Genomic DNA, 14,441 nt, shown 5'->3' with positions numbered 1-14,441 from the left:
TGACATTTTCCCTGCTCAGCAGACCCAAGGTAACAGGGCATGTCTCTCCCAGTAAATCCCACCAATACCTGAAGGGGTGTGAGTCTTGCTGCTCAACTTCCCCTGAACAACATAAGTTATATTAGACCAAACAGAGTTCTGTTAGGAAGAGGAGGATGCCAGTTAGCCATCAGATTCTACTAAGTGCATGATAGCATTCTGACCAAAAGGAGCCTGTAGCAAAGGCCTGGGCCGAGGATGGACCATTGATATCACCACAGGGTACAGTGAGGATGGAACCCTTTTAATCTGGAGACCAAAAGGTGGGAGGGGTATACTGAAGAGGTGTTTGCCATGGAGTGAGGATTGAAAACCTTTATGAGGTAAGCAGGGGAATTTAGGTGGTGTCAGAGAGCAACAGGGAGTCATGGGGGCCAGCAGAGGAGAAACATCATCTGACCCCATGACAGAGTGAGACTGCTTCTGGGATCTGAGAAGGAAATAGAGAGACATCCAAGCAAAAATAATTACTGATAACTACTCCCTACGTCACATATGAGGCCCTGGGGAGCTGCCTTCATGGAGCTTACAAAATTATGTGATGCCAATATTAAAACAAGTAATTATTAATCAACTAAAAGTGGTAAGGTCAGGGAAAATGGACAGGGAGCTGTACGTGGATGCCAGGGGATGCCAGCCAGTCTGGGGAAGCTGGGAGATTTTCACGAGTGGCCTTTGAGATAAGAACCTAGGCAAAGCAGGCCCCCAGTGTGTTTCAGGCAGAAGGCAATGCAAGTCAAAGGCCCTGGGACTCGAAGGACCAGATGAGCTTGAGGAGTCCAGAGAAAACCTATGTGACTTGCACATAGTGAGCTACAGGCAGAGCCTCTGTAGAAGTGGTTGGAGGTGTGGTGAGGAGCTTTGTTGGTGCATGTGGGTGTTTAGGCTCCAGTCTCAGTGCTATCACCGCTGCAGCCTGAGGTCAATCCCTGGCCAGGGAGCTGACCTACATGGCACAACAGACCTCTCCTGTTTCGTCTGCTGCTCCCCTCAGCAGTGTGTTTCAGTAAATCCACCAGTTCTGCTCCCCACTCTGTCACAGGTGAACATTCTCACCACCCCCCACACACACACACCTCTGGTCTACACCCAGTTCTTCTACACAAAAAAAAAAAAGCAAGAAAGAAAGAAAAGAAAAGAAAAGAAAGCTTTATTCTGCCACAGTTCTGCTGCCTGCCTGTGACTATGCAGGTGCTTCTCTTCACCAACATCCTCCCTTTGCAAAGCAGCAGAGGCAGCTCTCCTCCTAAACCTGCATGCCTGTGACTATGCAGGTCTCTCTTTTAGCAAACCAGTTCCTTCTAGAGTCATTAAGATCAAGATCGGCTCTTTCTGCCCACTTATGTCTGTGCAAGTGTCCTTTACTCTTCTCTCCCTTTTTAATAAACCTATTCTTTTGAATAAAAAAACAAAAATGCTTTATTCTGACACCCTCCTAATCCCGGCATGAAGCTAACAGGTGGTTGAAGGAAACACAAGGAACACTGAGAGGAGATGGGCATTGTTCTTGGACACAGTTATAGGGTGAGAGGTGGTGGCAGCTTGGACCTTGATGGTTGCCATGGAGACAGAGAAGTGCATGGGTTGGAGGTAGAGGGACAGACTGTACTGATAGACAAAGTAGAGAGAGGACAGGCTAGGGCTGGGGAAGGTCAGGGTCAAGGGAAGGGGCCCCAGGGACCCCTGTGAGCTGGGCTGAGCAGTCATGGCAGCCATTTAAGTTGATAGTGGTGATAGTTGCACAACACTGTGAATGTTGTTAATGCCACTGAGTTGCACGCTCAAAACTGGTGAAAATAGCAAATTATGTGATATATATGTATTTTACTATAATTAAAAAAAGAGGAAAAACCTAAATGCACACCAACTCGAACAAAATAAAACAAGATTCTTTTTGGTAGTTCTTTGGTAGCACCAACCACATGGCAAAGGCTCCAAGCACTGCAAGACAGGAGTGGCACAGTGTTCCCCCACCATTGCAGACTTCTGCTGGGCAGCACCAGCCTGTGTAGTTTCCACCTCTGCCCAGGCCTCATTTCCTGGTGACTTTTCCAGGGGTTGCCCTGAACCCCGTGGCGATCCAGAATGGCTCCTGGGGGCCCATGCTGCCTGTATGTTGAATCTTGGTACTCACAAACTCAAGGAAAGGTTGCTGGCAGCGAGAGAGGCCATTCAGGGCAAGTCCAGAGAGTTGTAATTAAGGGGCCTTTTTTTTTTTTTAAATATTTATTTATGCAAACAAGAGCTGGGGTGAGAGGATTCACCAGAGACAGAGCGGGGAACAGAGCAGGCAGATCTACTGAAACACACTGCTGAGGGGAGCAGCAGATGAGACAGGAGAGGTCTGCTGCACCATATGGGTTAGCTCCCTGGTCGGGGACTGTACTCGTGCTGCAGTGGCCGTGGACTGCTTCATAGAGCTGAGACCTAACTCCTTGCACCACCAGGGAGGCCCTAATTAAGGGGCCATTTGCAGAGATGCAGACAGGTTTGGGTAATGACAAACCCAAGTCTTTGTTGAGTGGTGCGGGGCCAGGATGGATACCTATCGAGCTGTTACCACGCCCAGGATGAAGTTCACAGAAATGCAAGGGCCATCTGATGAATTTGTTGCCTTGGGTGGGGGACGCAGCCTACGGGGAGGCACGACTGGGAGACAGCAGAAGGACCATATCCAGGCCCGCTCAACTCCCTGACTCACCTTCCCCCACCCATTGCCCAAACATCAGCCCCTGTAAACCTCATTTCCACTGGCCCCCCACCATCCCCAAATGTCCTCAGGGGATGGCCCTCCACCAGCCAGGAGCTTCTGGTTGTCAGGAACAGAGCAGTTCCAGTCAACTGTTGCTAAGAAGAGATTTACTGGAAGGATCTTGAGGAGTTTGCAGAAAGGGCAGGAAGGCTGGAAAACCAGGGCTGTGGCTTCAATCAGGGCAAGTTCCTGTTCTGCAAGATTCCTCATGAATGCAAAGCACAGGGTAAGGATGCCCAGTGTGAATTCTGTGACTGGGGAAGGGGAGATGCCCCACAGACAGTGTCCTGAGACTTCCCCCAATGGGTGAGAGCCCCTTCACAGAAGATAGGAGGATGGAAGCCAGATGGTCGAAAAATTAACAAATGACCTCTTCAAGATGCCATCTATCCATTTCATAGGAGTAATACTGGGGACCATGAAGGGGTATTGATCGACCCAGGCCCGGTGGCACAGTCATTTTTCCAGGGATACTCCTAGTCAGGACTGCGATCTGAGCTGGGCAACACAGGGGCTCTTTCCAGGTGGCAACTGGTTTGCACCCCTAGAACCACAGTAAGTTCCCAGCTCCCCCTATCTCATAAAGGATGTGATGGGCACAGGTCATAAACCATGTTCAGAAAACACCCTTAAGAGCAGACAGACAAACAAAGCAGGCCCAGTCCAAGGTATCTTTATATACATGGTTTATTCCTCCCCGATCCCCATGCTGCAACTCCAACCCCAGCTGCCCCCCCTCCAGCATGTGGTGAGGTTCATGTCTCAGGGCTGGATCTCCAGAGGTGGGGTGGGAAGAAACACGGAGCCTCTTAGATAAGGTGGCTTCCCAGTGGCCTCAGCCCCCCAGAGAGGGAAGAGAAGTGGGAGGAATAAGGCAGCGTAGAACTGGGGTTCAAATACTCAAGAAGCTACACCACAAAGACAGAAAGTATCACGTTCTGGGTAAAAGGGGATGGGGAGAAACCAAGGTCAGATTGCGCTCCCCAGCCCCCAGCAGGAGTGTGGCTAACCCAGAACCAAAGGGTGAGGAGCAGGGCTGGGGAGAAAAGGTTTGGGGTGAGAAGGAGCCCTGGGAAGGTCCCACCCTGGCCTCATCTCCAGGGTGCAGGGAAGCAAGACCCAAGGAACCACACACTTAGCCACTCTGGGGAGCAGATGGAGGCCTACAGCTTGGTCAAGTCCAGTTTCAACTTGTAGGATGGGGGGCTGTCCCCAAAGGAGTGCGATGGGGGAGGGTATAAGGGCCAGTCAGGCTCTACCATGAAACCCTTGTGCTGCTCCAGGGTCAGGGGCTGCAGGGGGAGGAAGAAGAGGGGCTACTGAGGTCCATACTGGCAAGGCTCCTTCCCTTGACCTCAGGTCACCCTGATTACAGTTGAGTGTCTTTTCCCCCATTTCATAGGGGAGTAAAGAAACTTGTGCAGCAAATCAGGGGTCCCTGCCTCCATGGAGAAGGGGCAGGCCCATTCAGAACCAGGGAGAAGCTCTCCTGCCCGCTCCCCTTGCCCAGTCCCCCAACTACCCAAAACTTGAGGAACTGGCCCCACTCACCAGTCCTGCCCACCTAGACACTTAGGTACTAACCCCACCCACCCACAACTTGAAGTGCTGGCCCCACTCACCTGGAACTTGAGGTGCTGGCCTGGTGCGGTCACCAGAGTAGAGCAGCTCAGCCACAGCATCACCAGCACCGAGAGGAAAAGGCAGCAGGCCAGGATCCAGCGAGGAAGCCCAGAACGCCTGCCCCACCCCACAGGCATGCTTAGCCGTCCTGATCCTAGTAGATCAGGGACACCCTCACCACCATCCCACCCCAGGGTCCCACTACACACCGAGACATGCAACTGAGGAAGTCATTGTCCTGCAATTCATCCGACTCCACCTTGGCTTTGCTGCTGGTCTTTACTCGGATCTTGGCCTTCCTCACCTTGTCCAAGGGGCCTACGGGGTCTGACAGAAGACCTCTCAGCCGCCTTCCACAAGAGGCCACAGTCACCATGGTGAGGAGAAAGGAGGTCGGAATGCAATGGGGCATGGTCATAGAACAGAGATCAAGCCTGGGAGAAAGACTATGGGACTCCTGAGAGATGGCTCATAGAACACTGGAGTTGGACCATGGAACCCTGGAGATGGTCTATGGAACCCTGAGAGGTGGAAATCTCAGTTCTCGAGGGTTGTTTGCCAGGAGGACTCCTTGTGATGGTGGGGCCACAGTGACAGAAGACTGGTCTGGGCATGGACCTTACCAACGTGCACCTCCAAAGCTTCAGGGTGGGATCCACGCCAGGTCACCTCGACTCGTTGCAGACGGGCCCCCTCGCGCCCCAGGGTCTCCACCACAGGCTGGGTCTGGGTCAGAAAAAGATAGCACAAAGAGCTCTTAAAAAAGGCACCACCTTGGCCCTGGAAGGCATCTCTATGCCCAATGTGGGCTCCATTGTCCCAGCTGGCACCTGGGCCACTGGATGCATGGAGGACACCCTCCTGTGGGGTTGTGAGCTGTGACAAGAGGATTGTTATTTCCTGCTATATGGGCAGGGAATTTCTCTTGTTTCCATCTTCCAGTCTGAGAGGTGGTCACATGACCCAACTAAGTCAACCAGAGTAAAATACCAGCTAAGTTAAAACTCCAGCAAGGTTGTAATCTAGAGCCTAAGTGTCTACCCTGCTCTGAGTGTTGCTTGGGAACAAGGCCATCACAGAGGAAAGCAGTCAAGAAGCAAAGCGAGGGGCCTCCCTGGTGGCACAAGGGGTTAAGATGCAACCTATGAAGCTATCCGCAGCCACTGCAGCACGAGTTCAATGCCCGGCCAGGGAGCTACCCACATGGCGCAGCAGACCTCTCCTGACTCGCCCGCTGCTCCCCTCAGCAGTGTACTTCAGTAGATCTGCCTGTTCTGCTCCCTACTCTGTCTCTGGTGAATCCTCTCACCCCCCCCCACACACACACACCTCTGGCCTGTACCCCAGCTCTTATATGCATAAATAAATCTTTTTTAAAAAGAAGAAGTAGAGTGAGACGCTGAGATCTGAATCCAGCTGTACCTGAAGCTCTCTCAGCCATGGACTTTGCATCTCATGAGCCAAGAAACAAGGCATCCCACCTTCTCACCCCAACCACCGACTTACCACTCTGAGGTGACCCTTGCCATAACCCTCACCTGGAACACCACCACCTTCCCATTGTCAGTCTGCAGGTAGTATGTCCAGGTGGAGGAGACGAAGCCCTGGGCCGAGTTGACAAGATCATTGCAGAGGGTGGAAAACAAGTCCAGGAGCGAGACAGCCCCACTTGGAGCTTCTAGGACCTTTCTCTGCCAAGGGCACAGAAATGTCACCAAGGTAGGTCATTAGTCAAGGGAAGGCAAGCTGGGAGACCTTGCTGAATGGATTCCTCATCTGATTTTGAGGCAACAGGACTTCACAGAACGAACACAGACCTCTGCACTGCATTTGACTTGCCCTGTGCCCTCTCTGACTCCTAAAACTGGGATGATTCTCTTCCGTTGTGGGGATGCTATGAGATTTTAACTAGATAATGGCACCCATAAGTGCCTAATATGTAATAGCTGCTATTATTAAATATTTCACCATCATGGTTATTCTTATTTTGACATTAGGAAAGAACTAGGAGTAGGAGGAATGCCCATGCAGTCTTCTATGAACAGTGAAAGCTTGTAGAGGGGAGGAAATGCGTGAAGGCAGCCTAGGGCTTTCTGGGAAATCTCAGCCCATCGGTCTATGGCTGTGATGATTTTCTGTGCCTTGGTTTACCCTGTTGTAGCATTGCCTAAACCACTCATGAACCATGTGAGGTGAGCAATTGCTCTCTCTATGGGGGGGGGTGTGGAGACAACAGTGTGTGTGCGTGTATGAGAGGACACTCCTCTCTGAATCTCAATTCTGACACCTGCCCCATTCTATGACAATGAAAGTGCTTAGACCAGCAATTGTTATGCAGTAGGTGCTCTATAAAGGCAGCTTCTGGTGGTACTGAAGAAGAGTTAGGGGGCAGGTGTTCACAAGCCCAGTGGCTTTAAATGCCACCCCTGCTCAGACCTGTATGACCTTATATAGATAGGTGCTAAATGCACACCAAATGGATGACCCTGTCCCAAGTACCTCTGGAGGTACCGGTTGAGACCTGGCTGAGATCAGGCCTAGACAAGGACAAACACTGATAAATGGTGACTGTTTTCTGCCATTAACGCTTTGCAAGATGGCAGGTGTGGGGAGTGGGGGGGTGGTCACAGAAATCACCACTGAGCTTGAGATGTGACATGGCTATAAACCAGGTGCCCAGTAGACCTAGGATAGAATGAAGAACCTGAAGGATGTGAGTGCAGGTTGGGAGGCAAGTGGGGGGGGGCGGGTGGTCAAAGACGGGGGCGACAGAAGGGAGGGTTCCCACCTTCTGCTCAGGCTGGGGCTCCTCAGGCTCAGGTTCTGGGTTTTGGCTCCAGCAGCCCTCGCTGCAGGCATGCTGCTCGGTCTCCTTCACATAGGCCTCCACACAGGCTGCAGGGGCAGGAGGGTGTGACTGGGGGGACCCTTCTTAGCCACCTCCCCCATACTGGCCTGGCCCATCAGCCAGCTCTTACCTGCTTCACACTCAGCCTGGGTGGCATTGGGCTTGGAGCTCCTGGCTACAAAGCGGCAGATGGAGAAGAGGCGGCAGCCACGCTCACAGGCACTGATCATGACGGCCCTGTCATACTTCTTCTGTGGGGACTCTGTGGTGTCCTCCAACTGGCTCCCAAACTCCACCTGCGGTAGAAGGGGACAGTGGGCTCAGGCCAGGGGAGAAGGGGGGCAGGGGGTTCAAACCATGGGGGAGGTTGGTCATGGCTCAAGCCAGGAGGAGGTAGGACGGGAGGAGCCCCTTGGAAGCACTCAGGTAGAAGGCAGAGCACATGGTTCCCTCCTCCAAATCCAGGGAGATTGGGATGGTGGATGGAGGCTAAGAATATTAGTGGGTGGGGGCTGTTAGCCCTGAGGAGGAGAAAAGGGGGGAAATGCCCACAGGCCCTAGAGACCAGTGGGGAAGTTAAAGGAGATTCTCGGGCCTGAGAAATGAGGGGGGCTTAGAGGTTTTGCTATCCTATAAGCCTGGGAAAATTCGGATGTGGCCAGGAGGGAGTGATGATGTGAATGGGGCTGAGAGCCCTGGGGGTGTAGGGAGAAGGATGTGGAAGCCGCTTAGGTGGAGGAGGGGACTGCCAGGCCTGAGGTGGGGGTTGGGTGCCCGAGAGTCCTTGCGCAGCAGCGTGTGGATTGGGCCCAAGGAGGGCATCAGGACCCTCAGCCCCCGCCCCACCCCACTCTTGAAGGGACTCCCCCAATCCCGCCTTCATCCGAGGGCCCCGAATGTCCAAATCCTGCCCCGTGGAAGGAACTCGGCCCCTCCCTCTCAGGAGGAACGCATCCCTTCTCGTCGGAGGTGTGCTACCGTGTCCCCCAGCGGGAGAGGCCCAGGTCTGCTGGAGAGACCCTCCCCATTTCTGACCCCTTTCCCGTCCATGGAGCGCCTGGCTCTAGCTCCCAGCACCGGAGAGCGGGCTGCTTCTCCGCGGCGCCGCTAGCGCATCACCTGCAGGGGCTGCGGACCAGGATAGCGGCTGCGGCACCGCTGCTGGCAGCTCTGCGTGTCCCCGAGCTGCGGGGCGAAGGGGTCCCGGAGGGGTGGCGCGGGGGTGGCAAGCGGAGGCTGCAGCAGGAGCAGAAGCAGAGGCAGCAGCGCCACCGAAGCCATGGCCGGGCCGGGCGCGAGGGGCGCGGGGACGCCGGCTCCCGGCAGGCGCGGAGGACGCGGCGGTGTCGGCGGCGGCGGCGGGGACCGGGCGGCTGACGTCACCCGAGCGAGGCAGCCTGGGAAGGGGGGTGCGGAGAACGCGCGGGGAGTGGCGCGGCGGTGCCGTCGGTGTGCGGGCGGGGCAGGTGATCCGGGCTCCCGCCGTGTGCCCCACCTCGGGAAAGCCGAGACACCTCCCTGGGTAGTCAAGGGCCAGGGGGTCTCAGCCAACAGGAGACCCGCAGAAAACAAATGCAGGGGATGGGAGGGGGAGTCTGTTGGCCGGGGCTGAGCAGGGAGGCCCTCCAACCCACCAAGTGTAGCGCAAGCGGGCCTTGAGGGGAGACAGGACCCAGCGGGGCTCTGAGGCGAGGAGCTTGTTGGAAGGGGAGGGGAGAGGGCGGTGGATCCGAGGGGCCGTGGGGTCGGCCGGGCCGGGCTTGGCCGAGGCCTTGGGAAGGGCTGTGTTATCTCCTGTAATGCCCAAGTCAGAGGTGCCGTAACTTAAGCACTTTGCCGTCTTTAGGAAGCTCCCCCCGCCCCCGGAGCTCCCTCCCTCGGCTGTCTCCACTCCCTCAGGCCCAGCCCCCCTCCACAGACCCGGCCGATCTGGTTCCTGCCCCGAATTGCGGGTCCTTCGGCCTAGGCTGAGAGAGAAGAGATACAGAGGTGCAGTTTGGGGTAGGGGGTGCTGCTGAAATTTCTAATTCCCGTGGGAAAACAGGAAAATGTCTATCCTCGGTGTCATCCTTCTAGGTGACATATCGCAACCGCAAGAATCTCAGATTAGGAGGGTCCCCTAGCTCTCTCTATGTCAGGTTCAGAATGGAGGCTCCCCTCTAAGCCGGGTCCCCTGCAATAACTCCCTCTGGCCGGCGTCCCTCCCGCAGGTGCCTGGCTGGCGGGGCTGCGGCCGTGGGCGCATCTTCCCTCTACGCTCCGCCCCCGCAGACGGGGTAGCGGCCTCGCTGGGTCAGTGGGTCAGAGGGCGCCGCAGGTTCCGGCGGAGGAGGAAGGGGCTGGGGGGGTCGCTGGCGGCCCCCCTCCCCCGGCCAGCCGCCGCGCTTTCATCTCTGCGGCCTGGGCCGGCCCCCACGTGGCTTAATCAGGCGCGGCTGTGCCTGGCGGACCCTGAACATCTGGATCCCGGCGCGGCCCCTCCCCCGCCCCGCCCCGCCCCTCCAGTGCTAGGCCGCCGCGACCTAGCGGCGAGGGCCTCCAGCCCGCGGTTGGCGCGCAAGCTAGGGACCCTGAGACTCCAACTGCGCGCCAGACCCGCGTCTGAGGAAACTGCCGTTGGTGATGACCAATACGGTCCCCCGAGTAACAGATGAGAAATTGAGGCTCCAAGACCCCTCCTCAGAGTCAGGATTCAAGCCTATGTATGTCGATTCCAGAGCCACGCACGCTTAAGCCCTGCACATAGTCCTCCGTTCATTACAAACAAAACACTTCCCAGGTGTTTCCTCGCAACTGCACTGTAAGGAAGTACTGGCAGCTTAGTCCAATTTACGGATGAGGAAACTGAGGCACGGGGTGGCAAAAAGGGTCTGCCCAGGTGTCCAGCGAGAGAAGCAAAGAGAAATAGGCAAAATCGTGCCAAGGCAGGGGTGGGGGTGGAGGGGCGTTGGGCATAAAGGAGCCGCTGAAGACGCACCAGGAAGGACACCCCTGGCCAATTGCAGAAGGGGAAACTGAGGCTGGGGCTTGGGAATCCACCAAGGTTTCTCCAGGGAAGAGTGAGTTTAATGACCGTCCCCCGCGCTTTCAGCTCCACGAGGCCGCTGAGGGTGAGAGCGGAAGGAGGACTCGACCCAGGCCCCCCAGGTGAGGCCCCGCGCCCCTCCCTCCGGTCCCTAGGGAGCAGGTCCAGGTGAGGGGCAGGCGGGCCGGCGGGCGGCCAGGGTCGGGTTTCAGGAAATCCGCCGACATTCCTTCGGGGCTTAAGAGGGAAAGTTGACTCGGCGCCGCCCCTCGCGCCCCCCCACTTCCTACCCCCCGGGGCGGCCCGGCCGGGGGCGGCAGGCTGTTGGGGGGAGCGGTGGTGAGAGGGCTGCTGCCGGCTTGGGCGTGAATCAGCCGCGGGCCAGGCGTCCGGGAAGCAGCGACCGAGGTCAGGGCGGGCATCGGACAAGCGCCCTTTGTCCCTTGCCGCCCTCACCACGACCCCGCTGACCCCCACCCCCAAGCCGGGTAAAGGCTGGGAAGAACGCAGGCACCGTGGCGCCTAGCAGCTGACTGGGGGGTGGGGGGAGTTGGGGGAGGTTGGGGGGGTGGGGGGAAAGGGACACGGATGTCCCCTACAAGGGCCTCCTGGAACTCGGACATCCGAGGAGCTCCAGGGCACAGAAGGGCTGTAAACCCAAACCTCTATAGAGGGTGGGCACCGGGTCTTGACCCGGATCTTGGCAATTTCACTTTCCTGAGACCCCTACCTCCAGTGTTCACGACCCGGAACTTCTGAAGTACAAAGTGCACAAAGATCCTGACCCCTGATCCCTACTCCCAAGGCTCTGTCCTCCTCCTCATAGAAATGATAAAGGCATACATAGGCCCCACCTCTTCATACACACAGGTCCTAAACCTGGGTTCTGCTGTCCCAACGTCAAGTCTAGGTCCAGACCCTTAAGGCACCCCCTTTTTCTGGAAACACCCAGTGGGAACACCAGACAGCTAATCAATCCTCCCCACCCCTATCCCCCCACCCCCACTGAGGAGCCCTGAATACCAGGTCTCTGCATGGGAGAGGAGGCAGCTCTGTGCCCCCTTAACCCAAACCCACTGGCTCTGAGTCCCTATGGGACCCTGAAGGTGTCACCACTACCTTCTTCCTGGTGACCCTCATTGCCTTGTATTTATCAGGGGAGCTGGGGCTGGTCTCCCCAACCTAATCCTACATATCACCAGAGGCCCAGAAAGAGGATTAAGGACTAAGGAGGTGCCCTCCCCCAGCCCAGGTGGGGCCCTCCAATTGTCCCAAGAACATTCCCAGCCACCTTCAAGGACTTGGGTCAATATTTGCCAGAATTCTGTCAATTTCTTTCCCTTCCTGCACCGAGTCAGTGTGGTTGTCAGGAAAGGGTTAAGCTGTGGGGGAGGGGGGAACCAAGGGCATGTCAGGGTGCACCTAGGAGCCAAACCTCTTTCTTTAGTGGAAAGTATAGGGCAAAGTTTATCTAAAGGGTAGAGGGCAAGCTCCAGGTCTGGACTGGACAAACAATCCATATCCTTCTATGGATAAGGAACAGAGAAGGGTGGTTACATGCTTAGGTTACACTGCAAGTCATGGGGCATGGACCTGGCTGGGACCCCAGGCAGCAGGATTCACTGCAATTGAGTTTTCTTGCTACTTGGAAGAACTTAGAAATATCTATCCTTTAATTTTACAAGCATTCATTGAGCTGTCCTGCAGTCCTCACTGGGCCCAGTATGAAGTCCTAATGGCTCTTAGAGTGTCTGGCCTGAGAAAGACAATGTTTGATGTTCCAAGAGCTGTAGAATGAAGACAATTGAAAAGGGCAAAGGGATGGAGAATGCCTGGTAAGAGATTGGGGCAGGGAAGAGGGTTGGGAGTCTGTGCTCTGAGAAGCTGATACTTGACCTGTGACTTGATGAAGAGAATGTGCTAACAAGGGGGAGTACTTGGGGGAACCGCATCCCTTCAGTGGGAACAGCAAGTGTGCAAAGACCTGGCCACAGTAGCAAGTCTGATGTGTTTGGGGTCATGGGGCTGCAGTGGCTGGAGCAGAGTGAGAGTAAGCGCGTGAAGAAAAAAGAAGGGGAGGGGGGAGAACTGGGCAGATAAGACCTGCTCTGTTTCTTTTAAAAGTTCCTTCTGCCTGATGCGCAGTGGAGGGCAGGAGGGTTACCAGGGAAACTCAGGCAGAGGCCAGGTGGCATCCCAGAGGAAGATGGTGAAGCCTAGACCCCAGTGGGGTGAGGAGATGGGGTCAAAATCTCAGAAAAGGGATGTATCTTGGAATCAGAGCCAACAGGATTTGCTGATGGATTGGACATGGGGGATGAGCGAAGAGGAGAGTTTCATGAGCGTCTCCAGGTCTCTGGCCTGAGCACCTGGGTGGATGGGGAAGTGTTTTTTCTAAATGGGGAAAGAGCTGGGGGAGGGGGACGTATAAAGATTTTGCTCCAGGAACCTGAAGTCCTCAGAGGAGGGAGTCAAAAGTTGCTGGGCAGGGCTTATGTGGAAGGGATAGCTTGCATCCTGGAAACACGCTTTCAGCCAATGATGGCCACTTCTACTTAACTCTGTGGGCCACCTGGCAGGTGGGACTTTGGCCCCATTTTCCTGAAGTGACAAACTAAGGCCTTGGGACAACTTCTGCTCCAAAAGAAAGTGCCCTGGTGCTGTGAGGCAGTGTTAAACTCTTTGGTAGCGGCATCTTCTGCTGCCGGTATCTACTCAGAAGCCCTTACACTGGCTGTGAGTTGCCACTGTGCCAAGGAGGAAACTGAGGCAGAGGGCCTGGCTTACTCCAGTAATGGCAGTGCACCACTCCCTCCCCACAAACCCACCCAAAGTCCAGATTGGTGGGATGGGTGCACAGTGTACCCAGGGCTACATTTTCCAATCCTTTTTTTTTTTTTTTTTTTATGACAGTCTGGGGTCCGAATTGGGGACCTGAGTGGCAGGGCTCGAGGGAAGCCTTGAGCAACAATATGGGGATACCCAAGTCCCCCTCAAACACTTTTATCTCCTTGGCTGGTAAGGAACATGGGGGAGGGTCAGGCCTTTATAGAAACTGCTGGAAGGTGGAGTTAGAGCTCTTCATCTCCGTCTTCAGGCTGGGGGCGGGGCTGCGACCCTAACCACCCTACTGGAGACGGCCCTGGAACTCTCATTTCAGGCATTCTCTCCACCGAAGCTTTGGAGGCTAGAAGCCCTTTTTTTCAAGGGCGCCGGTATCACATGGGGATGAGGAGGAGGCGGATAAGGGTCCGTCATGGAGGGGTCCCGAAACCCAAGCATTGGTCAAAAATAATAACGTGGAGAAGAATCCTGCGCAAAAGAAGGAAGATAAACTATGCGTTGCTGGGGCAGCCAGGTTACCTGGAGTCGGCGGCGGGCGGTGGCCGCCGGAACGATTACTCACTGCGTGGCGCACCCCACCCGCGGGCCGCTGAGCGGATTTTTCCGTGGGGGGTTGTCAACGAGTCCGGAGGGGGCCTCCTTACCGCTCTCCTCCTGGGAATCCTGCCTGCCGCGCAGGACCCCTCCCCGCACCCGAGGGGGCCATTTACCTCGGTATGCCCATGCGGGAGCTCCCCTGAGGAACTGTAGCCCTGTTCGGGGGCAGGGGTACAGTTGAGCCACAGGAGGGCCGGGAACTTCATGCCTTCTAGCTTTTTCTCTGTCTTCCCTCCAGCAAAGCCCGGGGTCGAGGCTGCTAGCGGAGGACCAGCTAGAAGCGGGATGAAGTCGGAGGGGATGCTGGTCGAGTGGAAAGGGGTGCTGGCCGAAATCGGAGACACGCTGAAGATGTGGGGCATGGCGTGAGGAGGGGCAACTTTCAGGACGGTGGGGAGAAAGGGGCACGGAAGATGGAAGCAAGCGGGACTCAGGGACCGCTTCAGTGGAGGCGCGGGGCCAGCTGGGCTGGGAACCGAGGCTTGAGGATGAGGGGAAAGAAGTTGGCCAGTGTTGGGGGCCTCAGGGGACACTGAAGGGGCACAGATAGGGAGCAGGGTTCAGGGAAGTGGGCGAGTGGATGAAGAAGGGATTGGGGGCGCCTGGTCCAAGATTGGGGGTGGGGATCCTGTAGCTGGCAGAGTTGGAGAGGAAAGTCTCAGGCCCGTAGGGGTTGAGGCGGTCGGTTTTCGGCCGCCGGACAGGGTGCGCGC

The 14,441-nt window shown here is 56.0% G+C and overlaps 1 protein-coding gene across 2 annotated transcripts; it reads right to left on the bottom strand.

Annotated features, from left to right (window-relative positions):
- Positions 1–3,469: 3,469 nt before the first annotated feature.
- On the bottom strand, positions 3,470–14,421 carry TMEM59L (transmembrane protein 59 like). 2 transcript variants are annotated; one of them, XM_037506199.2, is made up of 8 exons: positions 13,842–14,421; positions 7,393–7,558; positions 7,203–7,309; positions 5,953–6,105; positions 5,038–5,140; positions 4,624–4,741; positions 4,414–4,531; positions 3,470–4,083 (listed from the first exon to the last, which is right to left on the bottom strand). In XM_037506199.2, the coding sequence occupies exons 1-8, from the start codon at positions 14,088–14,090 to the stop codon at positions 3,955–3,957; spliced, it is 1,143 nt and encodes a 380-aa protein (XP_037362096.1). In that variant the 5' UTR covers positions 14,091–14,421; the 3' UTR covers positions 3,470–3,954. The 2 variants fall into 2 exon arrangements, with proteins under 2 accessions (XP_037362096.1, XP_037362097.1); XM_037506200.1 differs by lacking the exon at positions 13,842–14,421 and adding an exon at positions 8,382–8,543.
- Between the last annotated feature and the right edge of the window lie 20 nt (positions 14,422–14,441).

Source organism: Talpa occidentalis, unplaced genomic scaffold (assembly GCF_014898055.3).
Source record: "Talpa occidentalis isolate TD23 unplaced genomic scaffold, MPIMG_talOcc4v2.1 talOcc4.12, whole genome shotgun sequence".
Classification (NCBI taxonomy): Eukaryota; Metazoa; Chordata; class Mammalia; order Eulipotyphla; family Talpidae; genus Talpa; species Talpa occidentalis.
Note: the sequence above shows the minus strand (reverse complement) of the source record. Positions and strands in the feature narration are given on the sequence as shown.